A 27,017-nucleotide genomic window follows, 5' to 3' on the forward strand; every position below is an offset into this window, starting at 1 on the left:
ATCCATCCATCCATCCATCCATCCATCCATCCATTTTCTGCTGCTTATCTGGGATCAGGTCATGGTCACTAAAACAATTCTACTGCTAAACTAGCAGTGTGTCCCAATTTCATGGTCCATATTTACTGTAAACAGTGTGTACTATACATTTATTGTTTTGGTAAACTGTTTTAAATGATCTTAATATTTAGCAATTTTACATTTACTAATAGGAAACTATACAATACATATTCCCGTGCAAGTCATACTTAATATTTCTCCTAAGATCTTATATTCAGATTTTGTTCTCTGAGTTGTCCACAAAGTTGGATTGGTTTAGCTAATTTCTTTTCTTGATAGTGTGTCATGGCAAGGACAACCGTCCTTATTTCATCCCCTCCCCTCTGGAATGCCCCAGGGATCTTTCCTGGGACCCCTTGTTTTTGCAATATACACCACCTCCTTGGGTCCAATTGGCTTATCATATCACTATTATGCAGATGACACCCAACTATACCTGGTGTTCCCGCCAGACGACCCCATAGTCTCTGCCCAGATATCAGCTTCATCCACCTTTATTTACAGTCTATGGTCAAATCTCAAGAAAGTGATGAAATGAAAGGAAATTCAATCTGACATTATTTTATAAATACCTTGTGTGGCCATACGGGGGTACTGTTCAGAAAAAGTTATAGTCTTGCTTTATATCAAAGTGTGCAAGTTATTCTTCTTGTGGTATTTTTGGTAGTTACTAAACAGCTTCATGTTCATTACGAACCAAGACAGATTGCAGTCAGATTTGTGATCTGGCCTATGGAGACGCATACATGTGTCGATGCGTGAATGAAAGTAAATCTCATATGGATTTTATTTGGATACAAGACATTTGAAGTGACAAATGTAAATGTGACCTTTGACTCACTTGTTTTAAGATGTCTTCTTCCACTTCAGGGTTGTTTTGCTCCAGCACTGAGTCTTGTGAGCTGATCCTCACTTTAATGAACCTCACAACAGGACCTGATAATGAGACACACACACAGTTTTCATTATATCCATCATGACAAGCCAAGACACAGTAGGATGTAAACTGAGCTGTACATCTTAATTCCCTTTTCCTGAATTTTAAGTAGGTATTTAGGTATGAAATTGTTCAGTGTTACCTACTGATTTAGAATATTTATATTGTAGAGAAAATAGATCAGCACTATCAAATTACATGTAATTTAGATTATGAGCTGTGATCAAAGGCTTTTACCAAAACAGAGTAGGAAGAATCTAAATGAAGAACTTTGCTTACAGTTACAGATGAATGGATGCACTTCACCACATGGCTGCGCTCCCCATCTACCAGATTCACTCTTTAAGAAAGCAGCACATTTGTTTGAACCAGGTTGAACAAAAACGGGTTGGCCCACTTTCCAGTATCTCAATGAGGAGTAAGTCCCGTCTGACCAGCTCCAAACATCTCTGAATAGGCCGATCCACACCTTCAAGTCTTTTGCTACTTTCTGAATGATGTCGCTTTCTGCCTTATTCCTCACACTGACCAGGTCTGTGTGATATGTCCTGCAGTAGTCCCGAGCACTATACCAAGTCAACCTTTTTGCATAGAGAACATACTGTTCTTCACCAAGTTTTTTCCCTAAATAAAAAAAGGAGAAAGAAATCCCAGTTATTTTGTTTTTGCACCTTGCTGAATGTATGCAGGTTTGTAAGGATTTGGTTTCAGCTGGATCCAGCTCTGCAAAGAAGTTAATGTTTTTGGTCTCCTTTATTTGTTTGTCTGCCTGTTAGCTAGCAGGATACATTAGGCCTCATGCAAGAACATTTTTGTATTTTTATCCTAAACCTCTCTTGGTTTTTTTTCCAGGTCAGATTTAGCAAACAAAAGTAAGAAGAATAACTCCACACTGCAGGTTTGACAAAAACATAAGTTTAGCAGGGCCAGTAATCTTATGAAGGGACATGAAACAATCAGAAATGATTTACTTATCAGACAGAACACAGTGTGTCTCCTATAATAATACTACATCTGATGTGAAATATGGAGTACCCCTTGGCTGTGTTCTTGGCCCTCTACTTTTCTTTTTTTATATTTCACCTCTTGGCCAAATTATTTGCGGTCATGGAATTAATTTACACTGTTATGCTGATGATACTCAGCTGTATTTGCCTATAAAGGCTGACAACTCTTCTCAAAATACAAAGTTAGAGGTCTGTTTGCCTGCTGTGGAAAGCTGGGTGTCTGGAAATTTTCTGCTCATAAATTCAGATGAAACTGAGATTCTGGTCATTAGCCTGGGCCAACTGTTTCTCTTTTGCCAGATGGTAAATTTGGTCAAGGGCAGGAAACTTTCCTATGCAGGTACAGTACATGTATGCAAGAAATAATTAAAACTCTGCGATATATCAAATGACACCCCAGAATGATGTGTAAAAGTACCAAATATACAGCCACATTATTTTAGTTTATTATTTTTATCCCCCCCGCCCCCCGCCCCCCCCAAAAAAGATTTCCGTTTGTTTATCAATTGAATTGTACAGGCTATAGGTCACATTAAAGATAGAAATATTTCTGAAATGATTTATATTGGTCGCATAGCATCACAAAAACCTGGCATTTTAACAGGGGTGAGTAGACTTTTCATATCCTGTAGTACATGTATTTATGTCTTTGGTATACAAACATGTTTGCATGCATTTGAATGTATGCGAATAAATGACACTCACCATCAAAGCAAACTGAATGTAGCTCGATGTCACAACTATTAGAATACAATTTCCCAATCTTGTAATTAACGCAATTATCAAGGCTTTGTTGACCCCAAACCAAGTAATTTCTTTCTCCCTCCTTGTAGAAATCTTTGTCTGCCAGAGTCCAGTGCCACATCTTAGTTGTTTGCAGCCCAAGTCCTATCCACAGGCCATCATCGTAATTGTCCTCGACAGTTTTAAGAAGTGTTTTCATCTCTCCCATGTCGTCTATGGTGGCCAGGTCAAAGCAGTTCTCTCTGCAGTAGCTCTGAGCCTCATACCAGGTTTTTGGAGTTTTCACTAAAACGTATTTATGCTGGGGGAGACATGAAGACAGAGAGCACAGCCCTGGGGAAGAAATGCAATAGCCTTTATGCTATGAGATTGAAATTGTCTTCATTTTAAAAGACATGACTTAGCTGTCGGACATATTTGAATTATATCAACATGAATTTACACGAAATATGAGGTGTAACACTGACCTGAAAGAAGTAGAAGTAGATGTGAGATCCTTTCCATAACTGTAACTGTACATAAGGAGTTCATTAAAACAGGGGAAAGAGAATTTACTTCTTCAAACTCCAAAAATGTATAATATTCCTTTAGAAGGTAAATGAGCATTTCCGTTTATGTCAACATCATGGCTGGCAGGGACTAAACTCTTATTTATTCTACCCATAATCCACACTGTGTGCATCCAATTTCTAATTCACTAATAAGTCAAGTCCTCTTTATTGTAATTCATCATCTACAGAAACTTTGTGAACGTACATATTTTTGTATATTTTTTCATACCTCTGAAACTGTATATATGGCATGAAAAATAGTTCAATTCCAATAAGTCCCCGATTTTTTATCGTGTGTGAATGTCTATATATACATGTATGAGTTGTTAATAAAAATTTCTAAGTAATTGCTAATATCAGAAAAGAATTCAAAAGTATATAAAGGTTATAAACACTTACCCAGTGTTTGGTGAGTCTTTATTTGTCAGTGGTTTATTGCATTTTCTGTTTCTCTTCTCTTCCTTCTGTCCAAATGATCTTTTTTTTATTCTCCTTTATATAAAGTTGATTCAGAAACACGTCATCAGGGTTCAGTTACAGTAAGTTCATGTGCTTCATCTGCTAATGTATGGGGATGTTTCTTCCTTAAAATGTAAAACATAGGGAAATCATGCAAAACTTCATAGCCTACTAATTGATTCAGGCAAGATGGAGGAGAATCCTTAAAGTAATACTAACATGTGACTTGTTCACAATTGTTATGCAATAAGGGTTGAATCAAGGGCCACTGGACTCGTTTGTAGAAGGCATTTCACACCTGATTCAAGAGGCTTCTTCCTCTTGAGGAGGAGATGAGTGCATCCACTTTTCCACTTAAAATCTGCACAATGTTTTTACTTCACTTGTTTTATTCCCTTTGCATAAACATGTAAAGCACAACTGTTCAGCCACAGAAACTAAAAACAAAGATATGGCTGTGTTGCATGTTTCTCTACTACAGCCAACTGGGGCCCAATTTGAATTTTTGAAGTATAGCATAAAAATTTTGATTTTTTTTTCATTTACTTAATTTTAAAATGCAGATAAAACCATCTTCTTATTTAAAATTTGTTTCCAGGTGACTGGTTTTAAAATGAGAATCTTGTAAAGAGGTTGTTAATATGCACTTCAAGGCTGCATACATGATACTTTGCTAAACGCTTGAGAATAATCATGTCCCAGCCAAAATATCAGCATCCTCAGCAGGTGATGATCCATGTAGAGGTGATGGAAATAAAGAAACAGCATTGTTCTTGTATTGCATCTTGGAACTAGTCAGTCCAAGTATTATATGATAAGAAAAATGTAAGATTAGACTGTTATTTCATTCCTACATAGCCCCCTCCTTTGCAATTTGTCTATTATTGTACACATAGCTTTCAATGAAACACTTTAATACTGAAGAATAACTTAAAAACCTGACGATTCTTACGCAAGCTCTGGAGCTGTCTTTCTCCAAGCAGATATGGATATTTGTTTTTGGATGGGAGTCTGAGATAATAACATCATTGGAAGGTGTAAATCTCACTGAGTTTTAAAATATATGTATCATGTCTGTGGGGTCAGATTTGACTGAACTGTGGCTCATGTCTCTCTCGCTGCAGAAGTTGTTTGTGCACTCCAGTCCAGCAGGTGGCGGCGGTGCTCTCGTGGCTGACTTTATTTCATGTCTATAACTTTAAACACCACACAGAGGGCTGGAGACGATACTTCCTGTTGTTTGAAGCACATTTGGCAAGAAGCAAAGGGTAACGTACAGCATTTTCTTTCAGTTTTGGCATGTTTGATACAGTAGTAGTGTAAATATTCATTGCATGTTTTAGTAGCACCCTCTGAATGTGTGTGAGTGAGAAAGAAACAAGTTTGATCATTGGTGAATAAGGCAAGAGACATAAAACAGTGACCAAACACCAATAATAACAAGGTTATCTACAATAATGCTGTGTGAGTCAGTGTCATCTGTTAGTCAGTCTGTTTTTAATTGTTAATTTACTTGTTCTTCTTACTCATTGTAAAGCACTCTGTTTTGAAAAGTGCCGTATATATAAAGTTTATTATGATTGTTTTTAACAGATGCTCGTGGACAACAACTGACAGTGTGCCTCTCTTTAACTGCACGGTCCAGCACTGACCTGGGAAATGAAACAGGAGTACCAGGATCTCGTCCTGCAGGCGTGTGGTGCCTCATCTCTGCGTGTCGGTGCAAACATCCAGACCCTGTGGAGCGGTTATGGGGAAATATTCAGGCTACACCTGGAGGACTGTGACCGACCCTCTGTAGTCGTCAAACACGTCAGGTTTCCACAGGAGGCCGAGCACCCGGGGGGTTGGAACACAGATCGCTCCCACACACGTAAAGTGAGATCTTATCAGGTGGAGACGCACTGGTACCAGAACTATTCCACCAGTCCGAGCTGTCGCATCCCTGCCTGCCTAGCTGCCTGTTCCCATGGAGATGAGATGCTGATCGTGCTGGAGGATCTGGATGTGGCAGGTTATGATCGGAGGAGGTATGACCACTGAATGTTGTATGAAATACTGGGTAATCTGTGACTCTGCAAAGTCTAGGGCATCAAATGAATAGTGATATTCAACATTTCCATTAATATGACACAGTTTAACATTTCATTAGCGCTGAAAAAACACATTTTGAGAAGATCAGTTTCCACAAAAGATCCATATAAGGGGGACAAAGTGACTGAAGGAGAGATTTTAGAACAACTGTCAAGATTCCTAAGCTTTTTTTCTGACTCAAAAGCTTGTGAAATTTTTAGATTATTTTTCATCATTTAATTAATTCATTAAAGTTTTTATTATATTTTCTGTAAATTTTATTCTCCTACATGCTGTTTCAAAGGATAATTAATTCTGGTAGAGAAATACTAAATCCCTCTTTTCTCATATTTGAATTTTTGCTTAAAAACAGTCAAATTTGACTATAGTCCAAATTCAACCTTCAAAACCCACCGTGTGCAAATGGTTTGTAATTACAGAAGATAAACTCTTTCTTATGTTTTTAAATCTCCCACATTTCCAAAAGACTTCACTGAGGACATGTTTTTAGTGTCTTCAGTGATATCCCTGGTGAACAGTGTAGAGGCCCACAGAATATTGAAGCTTGGGGTTTATGTATAAAACTCTTGTCGCCGTGACTTATTGGATGTGGATGTTAGTAACGTCAGAATAAATCTGAAGGTCTGCAGTTCAACTTCATAGCTATTTTAACATTTCAAATCCAATGTGCTGGTTCAAATATTTCAAACCAAACAGTAAGAAACTGCAAGTGTAGGTGTGACACTCTGTTTTGGCCTTTCATATTGTATAATTCTCAGTTTCAAGGCATGTTTTCCAGGTCTTTCAAGGCAAGACGAAGCGTGGGATATGATGAATAAGAATAAATAAGTTTGTTTTCCTTTGTAGAACCAGTGTGAAGGACAGAGAGATAAGAGCTTGCCTCAGCTGGCTTGCCCACTTCCATGCTCTGTTCCTGGGTGTGGCAGCAGAGGGGCTGTGGCCCGTTGGTACCTACTGGCACCTGGAGACCCGGCCAGATGAGCTGGAGGCCATGGACGACGCCGAGCTCAAAGCAGCAGCCGGCGACATCGACAGAATACTCAACGAATGTTGCTTCAAGACTATCGTGCACGGAGACGCCAAGTTAGCCAACTTCTGTTTTTCCCAGAGTGGACAGGACGTGGCAGCTGTAGACTTTCAGTATGTTGGTGGAGGCTGCGGGATGAAAGACGTGGTGTATTTTTTAGGTAGCTGCATGGAGGAAAAGGAGTGTGAAAAGAGGGTTCCAGGCTTACTGGACTACTATTTCACAGAATTAAAGCTAGCTGTGAAAAAAGATGTGGATTTAGCTGCACTAGAGAAAGAGTGGAGGGAGATGTTTGCATTTGCCTGGACAGATTTTCACCGTTTCCTGTTGGGATGGATGCCCGGACACTGGAAGATCAACCGCTACAGTAAACAGCTGACCAAGGAGGTGCTGCGCAAACTGAAACCAGACCAGAAACTTCAAACATCTGACAACAAGAGGAGTAAACGTGTGGCTGATAGGTGATCAGCTGTAAATCTGAATATGGAAAAATAAATCACCCACAAACACACACTTTATCACGATTTACAGTGAAACATGCTTAACAACCATTTCTGGATAAATAAAAGTTTTTGACAAAATGCTTGGGTGTTTCTCGTCTATACTGCAACTCTTTAAAGTAGAAGAGAACATTTTTTTATCTTGTGAAGTTGATAAACTTCTCTCAATTCTCTTTTCGTTTGCCGTTTGGTTTTATGTGCCTTGAAAATTACAATAATGAGAACTGAATGAGAAATGATAACTGGAGTGCATCCATCAAATCCTGAAAAACCATACTTATTTTCTTAATCTCTTCAGCACTAAGAGCTTTCATTACTGAAACAATGAAGTCAATCAGTGTATTGTCCAGATGTTTCAACAATTTGAATAATTTATGTTTTTTTGGCTGGGAACTTCAGGGAAGGTTCTCTAAATGTTTCACAAAATAACCTTTAGAGCCAAATTAACCTTCAGAAAATGTTAAAAGACTGTTCTCTAAGAAAAAGGTTTCACAAAAATAACCTTTGGAGAAGGTTTCCTAAAAGTTCCCTGAAGGTAAACTGTTTGCTGAGTTGGTATATGCAGTTTATTTGTCTAATTAATTGCTGATCATAAAAACAAAAACATCGCTGTTTAATTAGGCTATCTTTTAAATAAACTAAATATCACCTATCTCTTGCTATAGTTTAGTTTTTTATTATATTTAAATATCTAATTGTACATGTAATTATATTATTTATCTTTTTTAAGTACTTGATATTGTCATTTTGCAGTTTTTCTTTCTTTGTACTGTCCACTCTGCTGTTGCAGTACTGCAAATTCCCACACTGTGGGACTAACAAAGGAATATCTTATCTTAACTAACGGTTACCCCGAGGTGTCTCCTAGCAACCACTACAAACTCTTGGCTAAACAACTAGCAACAACGCTGTGGATTACATTAATTTTAACGTTATAGCTGTGGTTATAACAGTAACAATAAGAGCAGTTCAAACAGAAATGGTCCGTCTTTCTCGCTGTTTATCTTTTTTTTTTTCTTTTTCCTGATCAGCTGTTTCAAGAGGATGATGACGTGTTTCCGCTCTCACACCCGACATTACAACAACAAGGCAGGCGAGCGGAGCTCGGGCGGAGAGAAGCGACGGCACCAGAAGAGTAAACAGGTAGAGGAAGAAGAACAAAGCTCCCTGAAGCGATAATCCGCTTTTATTTCGCATACTGAGGCTGTTAAATGTGTTGTCACCGCGGGAACGGTTTGTCATTCTCAACGAATTTCTAGCAAACCTCAGCGAAGCTAGCGTTAGCCGAGGAGCTAACCCTGCTACCCTGGCTTCATGACAAGGGTCAGAATATAAACAGAGCTGGCCGGAGTGTCCTACCTTATTTAAAGCCTGTTTACACAGTGTATTTGTCAGTTTGTGAGCACGGAGGTTTCACACGTTAACAGAATGGTCAGCTAAATTAACTCTTCAGTCCCCTGGGTTAGCGTGACTCGGGGGGTGATTTACAGTAAGTTAGTTGTTTTGACAGTTTACTGTAAAAAATGATGCAACAGGGCAGGTGTCAGGAAGTGAGACTGCCCCACCTCAGCAGTGGTAACTTTCTGGTGCAGTGTTTGAACGTTTTACCCCTTTAAACAGAAGTCACGATATTATAAGATAACTTATATAGAGCTGCAAGTAACGATTACTTTCGATTGATATTCTGATTAATTTTTGGATTAGTTAATCAGTTGTATGGTTTGTTGGACATTAGAAAATGGTGAAAAATTAACATATACATTGCCCAGAGCAGAAAGTGATGTTTTTAAATAGCTGTAAAAACCAAAGATATACAGTTTACTACAGTGTAAGACTGGAAGAAGTGGCAAATAATCAAATCTTTAATATTTTTGCTTAAATTGATGAGTTGTTTTGTTTGTCAAACGTCAGATAATAGTAAAAGATGACAATGATCATTTCTCAGAGCCCATGTTGATGTTTTTTAATAGCTCTTTGTATTAAATTGACAGTCCAAAACCCAAGGATATTCAGTCTACTACAATGTAAGACTGGAAGAAATGGCAAAAAGATTAAACGATTCGTTGATCATCAAAATAGTTGCTGCTAATTTTCCTGTCAACCGACTAATGAGTGAATCAACTAATTGTTTCAGCTCTAATCTATTATATATCAGAGCAAAAAGACAGACTCAGAGAGTAAAGAGACTCAGATTCTTCCTCTTTTTTTCACCAGAAATCCAGGAGCTGCCACCACACAAGAATTGCCTCTATACATTATATTGGAAACCACGAACAGATCTACAGATGCAGCAGATGTTGTAGAGGGGGAACCCCATCCCCCACTTACAGCAGGGACTGTTTTAGGTGTTTTGCTGAGTCCAGAATGGAGAGGATTTGAGGCTGAAGTTTTCTCCTCAGGTGAGTCCTGAGTCGTGACACTAAGCTCTCCTGAGCTCAGGTTCTTCAGAGCCCACCCTGCTAGTAATATGAGCCATGGACTCTGGGGCAGTTGATATTCCTGTAACCCTGGTCATTAAGGCCCCCAACCAGAAGTATGAAGACCAGACCATTAACTGCTTCCTCAACTGGACCGTGGAGAGGCTGAAGAGTCACATCTCCAACGTGTACCCCAGTAAGCCGGTAAGCAGCTCTCACGTCTCACAGATTTCTCTGTTGCCTATTTTCTGGCTCCACTTAGTGTTTGAGTGACGTTCAGTTAACTTGAAAAGGAGTTTAAAGCGGCTTTATGGAACAGGAGGGTTTTTGAAAATATTATGATGATGTTTAGGTGGAGTAGACAGTTTTTTACATTTGAAGAAGCTGGAATCAGTAAATATTCAACACATTGAATAATTATTTTTTGCACACAGACCACTCATCTCCTGCAGGGTTGGTAGGCGGTTTACAAGTTTTTTATGTCAGTTACATAAATTCCAACTGTGAGTAGTTTTTATAGGAGGGAAACTCCAACCACTCCCGTAGTATAATCCAAAGTAAGCTTAGCATGTTCCAAGCAATCATAACACTAAATACAGAGCACACATCTTTATCCTGTGTAACCACTTGAGGTTGTGATCAGGTGCATTGTGTTGGTTTGTACACAATAGAGCTCCCACGTTTGGTAAAAATAATCTCCTGTTGCGTTTTGTATGTAGTGGATAGAGAGTGCTGCATTTTCTAAATAGATAAGGCCTTCAGTTGCTTGGGAACACTGTAGTTTACATGTATGTTTCTGCACCTAAGAACAAAAAACACAGGCCACAGATATAAAGAGCAAAGCAAAGATGAATAACCATTGCAACAAAACATGTGCTAAAAGGGGGGGTCATGTTTGTGGATTTCACCTGGAGGGTTGTCAGGAGTACTTTCTCATTTTAACATTAAACATAATGCACAAGCATGTAATACTTCACTGCTCCATGCTGGTCTCTGAAGGGTTTTGTTGTACCAGGGAGTATATAAGGAAAATTGGTTTATTCAAATGTGTCATATGACTACTTTGCTAGTGGGATGTATTGTCAGAGATGGATGTTTTTAGTAGTGTCTAATCACCTGAAGCTAAGAATCGTTGTGTTTTCGTTAGTTTAGAATGAGCCCTTCGTATTTACAGAGGGAGTGGATCCTCTTCCACAGAACCCGCCATGTTGCACCACTATGTTTCTACAGTAGCCCAGAACAGACAAACCAAATACTGGCTCCGGAGAGGGCCTTTCACATTTTTAAGTTACCTTAAGGCCACCGTAGGTTCTTCTACATGTTTGGAAAGGGAGGGGAGCGGATGATCCTTTAACACTGCCACTGGTCCTTTAACACACATAGAAAATCCCTCATGTCTGTGTGTGTATGATGACAAATCATGTTCCAAAACAAACAAGAAAACAAGAAAATCGCTTGCCACTGTCGCCAAGTGCTTGCTCTTGGAGGGAGTTATTGGTTGATATAAAGAGAATCTCTCTATTTGAAAAGTGCCGTGAGATAACTTCTGTTGTGAATTGGCGCTTTACAAATAAAATTTAATTGACTTGACTTGAACAACCTTTTGAGTGTCTCTTGCTGTGACACTTTAGTCGCCAGTTTTCCATCATGGTCAAGTGTACTTCCTACAACAACACAAAGAGCCACCACTGAGGAGAAGTGAAAGCTTAGTGACGCACAGAGAAGATGTTTGTACATGCAGAGAATGCTTTTAGTACATTTTTAAAATCTAATCTAGCTCAGGAATCTAATCTAATTTAATCCAAAAGGTGCCTGATTGCTTCACACACATTAAAGATTTGACATTTGATTTTACAAAATAACATTCCACCATACAACAAGGTAAAACATGAGTGTTTATCTGAAAGGCTCGTGTTTCTGCTCTGTGATGCTGTGGGCTGTGTATCGTCGAAACAAAGTTGTTGAGGTTCAACATTCTTGACCTGGAAAACAGCAGTTGAGAAACTAGCTTCACCAGAATGTCCATTTAGTGGCGGTTGATTTTAATTCTATCACATGATCTTCATCAGCACATGGAGTTTGCCCATTCGTCATTAAAATGTAGATATTCAAATTTCAATTTTAAAATTGGAGGTAAAAAAAATAAAAAAATCCACTCTTGACCTGGGAAACACTTGCAAGAATGTTGTGGGTTTAATTTTAGCTCTGAGACCCAGATTTACTCCTGGGCCCTTCGCAGTATCTCTTCCACCCAGTGTTACAGTTTATGTGTGAAGACGAGCCACAAGATTTCAGGTCAGGTCGTATAAAGGCAGCATTTTTTAATCACATGACACCTTTATCTGGTTACATCGTCAAGGAAACACTGAGAGAGATGGTTGGATGGGTCGATGACATAAATGCACTTGCCTGTTGCAGTTTGTGTTTTAATAGATAATTGTATTTACACCTCTTCACACTGTCTCACCATATGATGCTATGTGTGTTGTAGCTGTCCAAAGACCAGCGGCTGGTGTACTCAGGACGGCTCCTTCAAGACCACCTGCAGCTCAGAGACGTGCTCAGAAAGGTGAAGACTGACTGCAGCACTTGTTTGTTGTGTGTGTGTGTGTGTGTGTGTGTGTCTCTGTGTGTGTGTGTGTGTGCATAATGTTTCACATGGATAACATTTAGTTTTGCAGCATTGCAAATACACAAAAATACGTTTTTTGAACTGATTATTTCTTTATTTCCTAGGTGCGTTAATGTACAGTAAGGAGTTAAATTGTGAATTTATTGATGTCCAGCGTTTCCCATAAATCTTTTCTCTTTCTGTGCTGATGCTCTATACGGTTATTTCACAATATTAAAAGAGTGAAGCAGATGGAAACTACACAACAAGTCAAAATTATTGTGCCCTTAAAGAAACATGTTATGTTTGGAACTGAGGATGTGCAGCATCCCTTAAACATAAAAACACGAGCTTGGCGCCTCATTCCTGACACACCTCATGTTTTACCTGTCACAGTAAAATAGTGTTAATCAGGTGAGAGTGGGATGTCACAGTATCTAATTATCAAATTCAGCTTCTACCTAATGAACAGGGAACTCACAAGCTCTCTATATGCAATAGTGTGGTTTAATAACAGCCTGTACTTATACGTGGAAGGAAGGAAGGAAGGAAGGAAGAAAGGAAGGAAGGAAGGAAGGAAGAAAGGAAGGAAGGAAGGAAGGAAGGAAGAATGAATGAAAGAGTGTATGCAGCTACTCAGTCCTCTAATGACTTGTTAAGCCTCAGTTATTCTGACCATGTTGGTTGGTTGTGTGTGTGTGTGTGTGTGTGTGTGTGTGTGTGTGTGTGTGTGTGTGTGTGTGTGTGTGTGTGTGTGTGTGTGTGTGTGCGTGTGTGATCACGCACAGCTTGTGCATGTCTCTCTGTGCGTGCAACTGTGGGGGAACTGAAACTGCTGCCTGGGAAACAATAGTTGATCTGATGTGTTTCTACCAACAAAGGCTGAGCTTTGTGTCTGAATTCTGGTCAATTCCACACTAATCCTCTCTCTCTCTCTCTCTCTCTCTCTCTCTCCATTTCTTGTTTTTTCTCTCCGCTCTGTTGCTGCCTTCACCTCCTCCCTCCTCCTCCTCCTCCTCTTTTCTTCCTCCCACATCTCCGGCTCGTGCCCTGAACTTATCGACCCGCAGCAGGATGAATACCACATGATGCATCTAGTGTGTAGCTCTCACAGCCCCCCAGGCTCGCCCACGCCTCGCAGCCCCTCCATGGCCAACCCCAACTCTTCTGCCTCTGACTCCAGCGTGAGTAAAACGACGCAGCGCTCCCATGTCCTCCTCTTATAGGCTGCAAACAATGCGGGTATTACAGGACACACAAAGGCTGAAAACACACGCTGAAATGTTAAGCTTCGTCAAACATTCACGAGTTGCGGAGCTACAAGGACTTCCACTTGTTTGTAGTTCATCATATCTAGTGCTAGCAGCTTTCATACACAGCTAAACCCTGAAGATTACAAGATGTCTGGATCTGTGCTCAGTGTGAGTTGTTAGAACTTTGCACAACTTACAACAAATCAGCTTCCTTCGGCATCCACTCTTCCTGTTGACGTTTTCCATATATTTGTTATTTAATGATTCGTGATGGTTGGTTGTTTTTATCTCGTCATTTAGAGTTCAGACAGTGCCAGCTCCGCCTCCCCCGCTACCACACCAAATCAGGACAGTCAGCCAGCCTCGTCCTCGTCCTCCTCCCCCTCTGTCCCAGGAAGTTATGATGGGCTGAGGTATCGTGGCGGTTTCCCCCAGTACAACCCTCAAAGCCCCCCCGGTGTCCCTCAGTGGTAAGCAAGTCTCTGATCCCACGATATGACTGATGAAGACATTTTCATTGATGTTTCAGTGTTTTCATCAAAAGCTGGTGACCAACTGAACCAGGATTGGTTTGGTTTTTTTCCCCGAAACCAAACCAGGTTATAATTTAGATAATCTTCGTACCGTGTTATTGTAAAAATGACTCTGATTTGACAATAATCCATGTTGTCTATACAGACAACTTCATTTGCTACACACATGCTTCCCAAAGCAGGTGTTTTTTACGTTGTGGTTCTTAAAGTGTACATTGAAATATCATAGGAAATATATAATGTAATGTAATCCAATGCAACAGTCCTGCAATAACTCAGACCTTTAAAGAAGCTGGTTATGTTCAGTTTTGGTTGAGACTGTGAGAGACATGCTGGTTCAATGCTGTGATCACAGGCGGCAGTTTGTGGTGGTGTGGTGAACGGATCATCAGAAGATACCAGAGATATTTAGAAAATATTTCCAACATATATAATCTGTAGGGGATTTTGTTGTCATTAATCTGTGCATTTTGTATATTTTTGACATCCTTCTACAGGCCAGGTGGAGCCCAGGTCCCTTTACAAGGTGGCCTCCCTGCCAACGCCCCCCCCCACCCCATGTACATGCCCATGCAGATGCTGTGGTGGCAGCAGATGTACGCTCGCCATTACTACATGCAATAGTAAGTCAAAGAAATGTGACTGTAAATGATTAAGACGCTGAATTGAAGGGTCAAGATTATTAATGCCACTGTTTCCTTCACAACATATTTGCTGTTGTAGATTATTAGTATATAAATGTAATTTCTAGCTTGACAGAGCTGGTGGTGTCTTTGTTTTCATTTCCAAATAAATTTTACAGCTTGTTTTACCAATTATTTCTGTTACTGGACAAAAGTCGACAACTGCTGTACTGGCTTCACTTCAACCACAACACATCCTGTCGCTTAATGTAATGCAACCAGTATTGAAATATGCAAAAAAGAGAAATGATATGTGGAACTTAACTATTTCCTCCTGTCTGTTCCAAGTTTTGTTGATCAGTAAAATCAGCTGATTTAGCGTTTGAAATGAAAACCTGTAAAATCGTCTCTATGACTTTGCACCTTCCTCTGTCCAGTCGTGAATGTTTTCTTCTAAACATGTGAATCCTCTGTCATGTCTCCTCTTCCTCTCTCTCTTCACTTCCTCTTCCTCGCTCTCTTCACTTCCTCTTCTCAGCCAAGCAGCAGTAGCCGCCTCTCAGCCTCCCAGCACCCCACCTCCCTCCTCTCCCTTGTCCGCCCCCCATCAGCCCGCTCAGCCTAACGAAGCCGTGCAGCCCCCGCTGGGGCCTAACCCGGCCCCCAACCCTTTACCAGAGAACCAGCCGGCCAACCCCAACATCCAGATGAACGCGCAGGGCGGGGCGGTGTTGAACGACGACGAGCTGAACCGCGATTGGCTGGACTGGCTGTACACAGTGTCTCGTGCTGGCGTCCTGCTCAGCATCGTCTACTTCTACTCCTCCTTCAGCCGCTTCGTCATGGTGGTCGGCGCCATGCTTCTCGTCTACCTGTGAGTCACTGCTGCAGAGTAACATCAGTTGAATTCATTGGATTGTTTTACAGCCAATATTTAAAGCAGAGTAGCACGTTTGAAACATACTGTATGTCTCTATACATCTGAATTTTAAAGATAAAGCTTTAACCCAGATCTAAGAGCATGTTTATGTTTGTATCTTTTTTTTTTTAGGCACCAGGCCGGTTGGTTTCCCTTCAGGCCGGAGCAGCAGAACCTTAGAGGAGAAAGGGCTGGAGCTCCGCAGGAGGAAGCAGAGAGACATCAAGACATACAGGAAATGGTGATTTAGAAAATGTCCCAAATTCATACTAGTGTGATGAAAATGTGTCTTTCCTGTGATCGAGGTTTCTAAATATGCAAAGGGCTCCACTGTTACTCATTTGCATCTCTTCAGAATACACAGACTACATACGACACCTAGGAACTGCAGTTTAACCTTCTGCCTTTGGCCAAACCATTTATGTGCCTGCTCTTTGCCGCTATTTTTACCTCCTAATGTTAAAAGTGGATGCGAGAAAATATAAACACGAGTGCTTCGGTGTAGAATGACGTTCAGCTCTGCCTGAAGTGACGAGACTGCCATCTAGTTTTACAGCTGCACTATGACAGTTGCGCACACAGAACTATAAATTACTCTATAATATAATCAATATTAGATTAGATTGAATTGAAGGTTCTCAGTGAAAAACTTGAAATTTTCTAAATTTGTTTTGAAAATGTGCAAAAAGGCCCAAATGTTAAAAATGATTGGAGTCACATTTAGATGTGGATCTGCACCAGAAATTAGGGCATGACCTATCTTTATAATACATTTAATGAAAATCAAAGTTTGGAGATTTTACTGCTGAAAAACAAACCTAATATAGAACTGTGTCCTGTCCTTGTTTCTCTGACCACGACTGTCTCTGTCCATGTGTGTCCCAGGAGCGTCTGATGGATGAGGGGATGGAGGACGATGACAGCGGTGAGGAAGGGGGTGGAGGCCCTGAGGACCAGGCCCAGGCTGCTGCTGCTGCTGCTGCTGCTGCTCTCCCTGAGCCAGGCTTCCTCACCACCGCGTGGTCCTTCATCAGCACCTTCTTCACCTCGCTCATCCCCGAGGGACGGCCCCATCCGGCCAACTAGGTAGACCCCCTACCTCTCAAAACCCCTCTTCCTCCTCCTGCCAGCAGGTATCGCTCTACGGCATTTCCCACCTTCATCTTTACTGTCCTGAATACCCCATTAACTCCACAATAGTCCAGTCAAAACCAAATCAGAGCCGACCTTTTATCCCAGACCGCCGGGCACAGCCCTGCCACTCGGTTACAAACCTCCTACATGCTGCCAACGAACGAACGGACGGATATTTTAAAACGGACTAATCTGAAGTCTGAGAGCAGATGCCGTGTGAGCTCGGCAGGGGTTTAGAGGAATAAATGAACATTTAGAAAATAAATATAACGCTGTGTTAATGGAGTAAATGCTTCAGCAGTGAAAGTTTTTTTTTTTTTATTTCATCGATCGTGAATTCATTGATTCTTGGTGATGGTGAGAGACGCTGGAGGGAGCTGTCTTCCATTTTAAGCAGTGAAAAGGTCATGCTTTTGAAATGTTTCAAATGAGGGATGTGACCCAGTTCACACGAAAAAAAATTTATCAGGAATCTCCCTAAAACAACAGGGAGATGTGTGTCCTCAATAAACCATGAAAACCACATCCCTAAAGACATTTTCATGTATGCACTCGATGTGCATATAGACATTGCAGCTACTGAAGCACATTGTTTTCCCACTTTGTGTATTTACACATGTAATTTACACATGTAAGTATATGCATCTTTAATTCCTGAATATATGCTTTTTTGAATAAAAATCTTGCTGCGGTTCGACTTTCTCTGTTGTTTTACTTCCTGTACTTTACCTAAAGTCCTGCAGGTGGCGACATTCACACACAGATGTTACAGTGGCTCAGGGTGGAAGAGAAGGAATGAATGAACTTCCTGCTATGATTATTTTTTATGTTGTCTGCTGTATATATACATACATATGTGAATATATTATATTCTACTTCTTCTTCTTATTATTAATATACACCATAGGCTCTCTTATTAAAACATCTTACTATGTAAACACGCTACCCACAACAAACCAGTCTTCACTCCCAGTTATGTCAACTGTCTATTATGTTTTATGTTTTTTATGATTCTCAGTCACCATGACTTGCATGTCACTCCTTGTTTTGTTTCAATTATAATGATATTAATAATAATAAAAAAGTTTATTTGTGAAACCTTTTACAAAAAACAAATTACAGAATTCTTCACATAAGCGAACAAATGAACCATAATAAGAAAATGTTAAAACACAAATTCAAGTCATGTGAAAATATAATCAGAATAAGCTGTTTGATCAATCTGTTATAAAAAGATTTAAAAAAAATAGATGATACGGACTGTAGCTTTACGTTCAACAGTTGCACAAGCTCGTCATGCTGAGCTTTTCGATAGTAGTTGATATTGGAAAACGTCCAGAGAGTAAAGAAAATGTGTCAATTACAGGAAATGTGTGTGAAACGATGCATGAAATAACAACTTTATGCGCTGTCATAAAAAACATGACCTTCACAAAGTCAAAACCTCCAGTCACAGAGCACATGATCCTGATTCACACTCATCTTTTTAACCACAGCTCTGTCAGTTTGATCCACACTGAGGGTGGTAGTGTAGCCGTAGACTCTTATTTCATAATTGCCCCAGTACTCTGTGGAGGTAAGTGTCTTTCTCAAGGGCAGCTCAGTGGTAGACCGGGCAGGGGAGAATGTGTTTCATTAACTTCACCTGCTGAGAACTGTAGGTTTCTAAAGATTGTAGTGGCTCTCAGCAAACCGTACATATTTCAGGAGGCAAATTGTCCTTGAGCTTTGAGGAGATCTTAATGAAAAGGCTGGATTTTTGTCCCTGTTGGATGTTACAGTTACACGTTGTTTTTACAGGGCCAGGATAACGCTGCTCTGACACTATCCTCACAGATACAGAGGTGAGTGGGGAAGCAGCTCAGACAGCGATGCACTTCAGAGAGTCCTCCAAAACCCCCTAATCAAATGACCATGGATTTTTGTGTAGTTGGTCGTAGAAGGCCCAATTAATTATGCATGACAGCGGCTTGACGGCCATTTGATTTCGTTACGTGCACCCCCTCTGAGCCGCCGATCCAATCAGGTTAGGACCCCCCCTCTCTCTCCCTGCCTCTGGGGCGAGGGTTAGACTCCCGTTATCGGAGGGAGAGATTTCTTTAAGAGGGTGTTTGGGGCCTTGTAGGACATTTCATCATCATAATAAGTCCTTGTTATGCAGCCAGCTCCGTCCTGTTTCCCTGCTATCAGGTCTCGTTGTCTTTGGAGAGGCAGCAGTTGGGCTGGACACCTGCCACCGAGGATGCACAGGAGATAGACTGAGTTTATTATGAGCAGAGAAAAGACAGGGGAGGGCAGATAGAGTGTGTGACACCTGTGAGGACGGGATGCTGATGCACCGTAGCACCTGCTTTCAGTAAAAAGGACCCTGACTGAGCACGTGCAGTAAAAGTTGCACGTAGAGACTAGATTAGTTCAGTGGCTTGTTAAACTGGTGTAAAACTGAAACAAACAATCAATTCATCAAATGAGACTGTCCTCCCTTAAAAAACGAGCCCGTGGGTCGTTTGTGAAGCAGGTGACTATGACACATAATAACGTTTAGTTGCTAGGCGACATCGAGTGACCGTAGTAATTGTAACAGCAGCAAAGGGAAAAGTGCGGTGACGTAGTTTAAAGAGCGACAAAGTCAAATCCCGTGTGAAAGTAGCAGATTATGTTGTTTCATCTCCGTTCGAGAAAGAAGATCAAAGAAACGAAGATCGTCTTTTTTCAACCCGAATCACGATCTTTCCCCAAACTTAGCTAACAGGTAGTTAGCTAGCTAACAAGTAGTTACCAAGTTAACAAGTAGTTAGCTAGCTAACAAGTAGTTACCAAGTTGACAAGTAGTTAGCTAGCTAACAGGTAGTTACCAAGTTAACAAGTAGTTAGCTAGCTAACAAGTAGTTACCAAGTTGACAAGTTAACAAGTAGTTAGTTACTTTTATTGCCAAAACCTAACCAAGCCATGACTATTATTATAGTAACCATGGCAACGGAGTTACGTGCGCTGCCCTCGGTACAGTCCGTATGTTTATTATTGTAACCATGACAACCAAGGTACACCTATGGGTGTTATCAGAGGGTTGAAAAAAAAGGCCAATCTGGCTGTTTGTTGGAGAGATTAAAGACATTATTTAGACAGTCTTTAATCTCTCTCCAAACAAGTCAGGCATGTTGGTTTCCATGCGATATGTTTGAACACTGTGGATAAACAAAAATGTTTTCTTTAATCTGAACAGAAAATAGAAATCATGTGTTAATTACACTAGGAACATCTCTAAGCTTATCAAGAGTCATGATGTACAACAACTGCTAACAGTCCAACAGCTCAGGCAGAGACTGTCAGGTCTAAGGAACACAGGAGCTCACATCTGCACCCAGACAATCAACTGTTGCCAAGGTTCTGCTGCAGGTAGGCACACCTGAACTCCATCCTCTATATAACCTCTGATGAATCCAGGCTCCTCCTCCTGAGGCGGCTCCTCCTCCACACCTGCGCTTCACAACAATAATGATATTAATGCATCATTGCATCCATTTTTAAGCAAAAACACCAAATGTTCACTGATCCTCACTTCAAAATGTATTGTTTTTCTTCATCATACGTGAGAATGAACTCGATATATTTGGGTTTTTGGACTGATGGTCAGATAAAACAATCTACTGGAATACACTACATTAGGGAAACTACAGCAGGAACATTGCATTATTTTCTGACATTTTACAAATTAAACAAGCAATTGATTGAGTCAGAAAAAAAAATCAACAGATGATTTAATAATAAAAAATAATCATTAGTTGCAATCCTAATTTAATATTAATAATGCAGTCTTGCCACACTGATACTACTTTATTACATTTTTGTAGCATATGTTTTTATATATTTGACTCTTATTGGTCTCATCTAAACCTTAGATTTTGTTATTGATACAAGTTTATTTTAACTTCCTCATCCCGGATGGATGTGAGGTCTTTGTGTTTGTTGTTTGAGAGTTAAAGTGTCCTGTATTAATATTTGCATCAGTATCAGAAACCCAATAGCTACAGGTCAGGCTCTAGTACAGACTCAGGCATGTGTCAGAGGTAATATTATATAACATGGTAAGTGGATTTCTCTGGCTGCGTCTGACACTGAAAGGAAACTCAAATCGTTTGCCCAGTGTAATCCTCCAACTCACTACTGTCAAAGGTACTGTACATACAAGATATGATTAACATGATTTTCTTGTGATTCAATTGATTCACAAACATGGCTGCATCCATTTCAGAACAACATACTATTGTTTGCATTAGCTTAGAGTTCAGATCTGACATTTGTTCAAAAGTTTTACTGCAAAAAGTTTGCAGCCATTAAGGAGAGTCCCTTCTGTGTATGAGTTCATTAATAAATATTTAATCATAGCTCCCTTTGAGCTCATTTTAGGCAGTGGTGGAGGACATGATCTTTCACTCAAGCTAAGCTAGCAATACCACCATGCAATAATACTTCATAACAAGTTGTTAAACCTACTGTAATCTGTATTTTTATATTAACAAGGGATCAAATGTAAAACTTATTGCCTACAATGACAAACCCACAGAAAATGATCAGTAACTCTGCAGTTTCCTTCAGCTCCACAGAGCATTTTAGCATCTTTCAGCTCATTTTTTTGGTTTTACAGCCCATCACTTTACTGTTTTCACTCTCATCAATCTCATTTTTAGATGCAGCAGGAAGTTTTTTCAGTTAGCAGCTACACTCCCCTCCAAAAGTATTGGAGCAGTGAGGCCGATTCCTTTATTTCTGCCGTAGACTGAAAACATTTGGGTTTGACACCAAAAGATGAATATGAGACAAGAGATCAACATTTCATCTTTTATTTCCAGGTATTTACATCTGGATCTGATACACAACTTAGAAGATAACACCTTTTGTTTGAACACACCAATCTTTCATGTGAGCAAAGGTATTGGAACATGTGACTGACAGGTGTGTTTTGTTGCCCAGGTGTGTCCTATTACACTGATTATTGAATGTCTACGCTCAGTTTCAGATTTGGTTTTTGCCTGTGCAGACTGCATTTATAGTTAGAGCTGTAACAAACATGAAAACCAGCGAGCTGTCTATGGGTGAAGCTCAGAGAAGATGGAAAATCGATCAGAGCCATTGAACAAACATTGGCCATAGCCAGTGCAACCATTTGTAATGTCCTGAAGAAGAAAGAAACCACTGGTGTACTAAGTAACAGACATCGAATGGGTAGACCGAGGAAAACAGAAGCAGTTGACAACAGAAACATTGTGAGAGCTGTAAAGAAAGACCCTAAAACAACTGTTAGTGACATCAGCAACAACCTCCAGAGGGCAGGAGTGAAGGAATCAGAATCTACTGTTCGCAGAAGACTTCAAAGGATTTGCAACTAAATATTAAGTCTTATACACTTTAATCTATTTTAAGCCTATCTGTACCAATACTTTTGCTCACCTAAGAATTTGGTGTTCCGTTACAAATAATGCGATCTTCTAAGTTGTATATCCGATATTTCCCTCATGAGCTGGTGGAGACCAAAACGGAGGGAGTGATGGATTTATTTTCTCTGTGGATAAAAACATGACTCCGAATGAAAACTAATTTTGCTTAATGTGCTGGATGTGTAAATAGACAACTGTTAGCCGTAACAAATATAAGGTGATTATCATCAGTGTTATGTTTACACCTTGTTGCACTGCCCGAGGTCAAAATCAAGTAATATAAGTTGAGTGTTAAAGGACAAAGTAAAACAACATCAGATAATGTCCCATTAATATCAGAAGAGATCTGGAAACTGTTACTGCAACCTTTGTGTCGGCCTGCGTTCTGTTTTAGAAACTTTTGGCAAAATCATTTGTACTTGAGCAGAAATCCAAACGTCTGCGGGCAGGAAAGTGAAATTAGTCTGAGCTCTGTCAGGAAGTCCTGTCATCTCTGTCTGTCTTCGGGCAACTTTGCTTTCAAGGTGTATTTCCTCTAAAACGATTTTCCATTGTTTGCCAACAGGTTTCACATTTCACCACAAACTCCTCTGTGTGTTTGTGTCCTTTGTCCTCCCTGAAGCACTTTGTGGCCTGTTTGTTAAAAGCGCTTTATCGCTAAATTTGACTTGGCACGTCTTGTCAGAGGAGATTGCAGCTGATGAGACTCTTGACCTGCAGATAAAACATCCATTAAGTGGCTTGTCTGGGGCGATTCTGTGCTCTTACTATTAGCATATTCTTAGCCATTTGCAAGATGGTGCATCAATGGATGCACGCTGCCGTACTGCAGCCAGTCACCACGCCATAAAGAACCACCTCTCACTCTGCTGCTGTGCTAAATGTCGTCTCCGACATTGTAATGCTCGCTGGCTGTCCTCCGCCAGACGATTCAAATGACCGCTAAAAGCCCGAGGGAAGGAAAAAAGGGCCAAAATGCAAAATTGATGGAAATGACATTAGATTCAGCTCATGCTCCTCACCGTGTAAATTATGCCCCAAAATGGACTCTCTGGCCCGACTGTTAGCTCCAATTTGTTAGGCCATACCTCATGGTGGCTTGTCTTGCCCTTCCCCTCTCCCTTTAATCCAATCAGAGCCACAATGGATGTTATTTATTTGTTTATTTATTTATTTTCGAAGGATGTAACCGATTCTTATCAGTGCAGAAGTGGGGCCTTCTTCCTGGTGAAACGGTGACTAACGTCCAGCCATCGATCCGTCAGTTCGTCTTGCGGTGGCGGGCGATGGTTCTGGTGATAGACGACTGTGTGTGTGTGTTTATATGTATGAGTGTGTATACTTTATGTAGTGGAGTCAATAGTGCAGATATGAGAGTGTTTTTCAGTCCTTGAATTGAGAGGGTGACAACACTAACAGGCTCATGTGAAAAGTATTTTGAGCTGATTCTGACATCAGGTTTGTTTTTCTAAATTATATTTTTCAAATATCCAGTGCTGCTGCTGGCCAATAATGTTTATGCTCATATTCTGTTACGCTCATAAATGCATAGGCTAAATGCCTAAAATGTAAATGTAAGACATTATCCTGCTCCTATTTGAAGACACTTTTTATGCACATCAATTACAGGTCTATTAGCTTTACAGAATATTATGATATACGATAGATTTTAAAGGAGAGCAGCATCCTTGAAAGAGTTTTAATAATTTAACAACTCTTAAGGGTTCCTGAGTGGATAAGTTTTACAATCTGTCTGGTTTGATCTGTCATTTAACTTTCCAAACATCTTTATTTAAAGAATTAGGTTGATGTTGTTCTAGATTTTTCTTGTTGTCAACAAATCGCAAAAAAAAAAGAAAAGCGGATCAAAACCAACTACAGAAGAACAGCCATGGATGCAATAATTTTATTATTATCTTGACATCAAGAGTTAATTAAATGTTGGGAAAACAGTATAATTTTCTCAAAATAATGAGATAAATAGTTTTTGCAGGAAAATAAATTTGATTTCAATCTCAAAACAGCAACATAAAATAAAAAGATTGCAAACATGGTTGTTCTCTTCTTGGTTGTTGGATGTGACTTCCCCTGGTACTGGTCCAGTCTTTCAAACAGTTCACAAATATAAAGTTTCATTCCTAAGAACAGCAGGGAACTGTAGTTTTTATGGATGGTTCGATGGAGTGGATGAGTGGGGAATCAAATAATGACAAAACAATAACTGAATGCGTGACACTCATCCACTCTTATCTTCTAGTTTAAATGATAAAACCTTTTTAACGTCAATACTCATACATGATAGGGCTTTTCAGAGCCATGTACAACACAGGAGCTCACCCCCCTCCAACGCTTGTCAAGCAAGCTAGCTCCCCTGAATTCATGAGTTATGGCCAAAAATGTATTTTGCGAGGTCACAATTACCTTGACCTTTGACCTTTTGATCACCAAATTCGAATCAGTTCATCCTCCTCATGAATGTGCAATAATTTGAAGCAATTCCCGCAAGGCGTTACTTGAGATATCACGTTCACGAGAACAACCTGAAAACATTGTGACTGTCGCCGTATGTTTCATATTTTAGATTCTTTAAAGAAGCCACCAGTTACCTTGACGACAGCTTTGCACAATATTGGCATCATCTTAACGAGTTTTCATGAGGTAACCACCTGGAATGCTTTTCAATTAACAGGTGTGCCTTGTCAAAATTTAATTAGTGGAGCTTCCTGTTCTGCGTTTCAGACCACGAGTTGTGTCGTGGCAGCGTTGCTCCACAGTAAATAATCCTATTGGACAACTGTACTCATCCGTAATGTCAGGAGCTTCTCAACTAAGTAACTCGACTGTTACTGTTACATTAAATCATCCCAGGTGACGATCTCATGAAGCGGGTCGAGACAGTGAAGCGTGCAAAGCTGTCATCAAAGCAAAAGGTGGCACCTTTGAAGAATCTAAAATTCTTTGTTTACACTTGTTTTTTGTTTAGTAGAACTCCATGTGTGTTATTTTATAGTTTTGATGATTTCAGCATCATTGTAAGAAACAATACAAATAAAGAAGAAGCTCTAAAACCATTGAATTAGAAGCTGGTACTGTATAGTGGGATTGTGTTTGCAGCAATCCACCTAAACAAACCTTTACAGGACACAAAATGGAGGAAGGAGGATCCGTCGTTCTTGTAATTGTACTTCAGCTGTGCAGAGTCTGGGGCTCATTTGCCTGGATGCTGATCCAGCCTTGACTTGCACTTGTGGCAGAGCATGATCAGAAACTTGGACGAGGTTTTCACATGACACACTATCCTCCTTTCAATCCATGTACTTTTTTTCTCCAAATGCCTGTAAACATCCTTTTTAACCTGCCTTTATCTCTCTCTCTGAATATAACAGGCCTCTTTCCCAGCAGACACTCACACATGTCAGAGTAGGAAGAGCACAGGTGTAAAAGTGAAAATGAACGAGGCTGAGTTTCATTGAGCTGCGACACTTGAATAGAGCAGAGGCATCATTACGGTCATTAGTAACAGCTGTGCTTTTCCTACTATGACAAGTCAACAGGGTCAGATGGTGAAACACGTGTGTGTGTGTGTGTGTGGTTTCCTTATATGCCATCGTTCATGCAGTGCTATTATTTGAGAGTTAATTAAGTTTATAACCACGATCACGTGACATTGTAGAAGCCACTTCCTGTCCAAACATTTGAGCTACTCATAATATTTTTTTGGATAAATTTACTCAATTATTTATGAGATAACCGAAGCCTGTTGTCCAGCAGATTAAAAATTTCATTTAATGGAGATTGTTCATGTTTTTGTAAAGTTCAATGTGATATTTTGAATTTTAAGTGTCTGGTTGTAAGAAATAGAAATAGATGTGACAGATCATCTTCATCACTGTGAGTTTTCACACCTTCAATGGTTCTGACAGGTTTTTCATTTCAATATAAAAGAAGTATTTGTATCTGTACTGCTGGATTGTGTATCTATTAAAAGACAACACATTTTGGTCATTGTCTGATCTGGATTACGACTAAAACACAATTTCTTTTTATTAAAATGTGAAGATTGCAAACCTGTTAATTCTGAACTTTGAAATTTATCAAATAATTATAAAGTCTCACCTGTTTAACCTGTAAAATATGTTTGAACTATGGATATAATATATAATTTCCAACTGTGCAATTACACCATATACTGTTGCATTTATATTTATCTTATATTGTAACTATCACCTATTTTTCATATACATATAATATATATATATATATATAGTTGTCATATATCATAGTATAAGGACATATTTTACATTTTAAGTTTATATTTATATTTATATTAATATTATCTTTATGGTCTTATTTCTTATTCTTTGCTGTTACATTTCCATTCTTGAGGGAGCAACTGTCACGTAACCTAATTTCCCCTGGGATCAATAAACTATTCTGATTCTGATAATACAGTTCAGTGCAGTGTGAAACACACAGCTGACCAGCAGGTGGTGTCGTGTGTCCTGTTTGTGATACTGAGGCAGTTAAACTCCTGATGAAGTCCTGGAAACAACAACAGTTTGTTTTTGTTGTCTGTATTTTGTCACACTGAACTTTTACAAGACTTGATTTCTGCACCAGCTGTTTCATATTTAATAATATTATATCCATAAACTAGAAGATAGATAGTTCTTAAATTATAGCATGGGCAAAAATAAATTATAGAGGTATTA

The 27,017-nt window shown here is 39.7% G+C and overlaps 2 protein-coding genes across 2 annotated transcripts; both read left to right on the forward strand.

The window, feature by feature from the left end:
* Window positions 1-4,968: 4,968 nt before the first annotated feature.
* On the forward strand, window positions 4,969-7,484 carry pkdc (protein kinase-like domain containing). The gene is made up of 3 exons (XM_056381050.1): window positions 4,969-5,026; window positions 5,352-5,788; window positions 6,699-7,484. The coding sequence occupies exons 2-3, from the start codon at window positions 5,418-5,420 to the stop codon at window positions 7,342-7,344; spliced, it is 1,017 nt and encodes a 338-aa protein (XP_056237025.1). The 5' UTR covers window positions 4,969-5,026; window positions 5,352-5,417; the 3' UTR covers window positions 7,345-7,484.
* Window positions 7,485-8,415: 931 nt separating this feature from the next.
* On the forward strand, window positions 8,416-17,566 carry herpud2 (HERPUD family member 2). The gene is made up of 9 exons (XM_056381603.1): window positions 8,416-8,522; window positions 9,594-10,000; window positions 12,288-12,365; window positions 13,478-13,591; window positions 13,961-14,130; window positions 14,691-14,816; window positions 15,355-15,690; window positions 15,868-15,976; window positions 16,621-17,566. Exons 2-9 carry the CDS (start codon window positions 9,854-9,856, stop codon window positions 16,819-16,821), a joined length of 1,281 nt encoding a protein of 426 aa, XP_056237578.1. The 5' UTR covers window positions 8,416-8,522; window positions 9,594-9,853; the 3' UTR covers window positions 16,822-17,566.
* Window positions 17,567-27,017: the final 9,451 nt, after the last annotated feature.

This window comes from Seriola aureovittata, chromosome 7 (assembly GCF_021018895.1).
Source record: "Seriola aureovittata isolate HTS-2021-v1 ecotype China chromosome 7, ASM2101889v1, whole genome shotgun sequence".
Classification (NCBI taxonomy): domain Eukaryota; kingdom Metazoa; phylum Chordata; class Actinopteri; order Carangiformes; family Carangidae; genus Seriola; species Seriola aureovittata.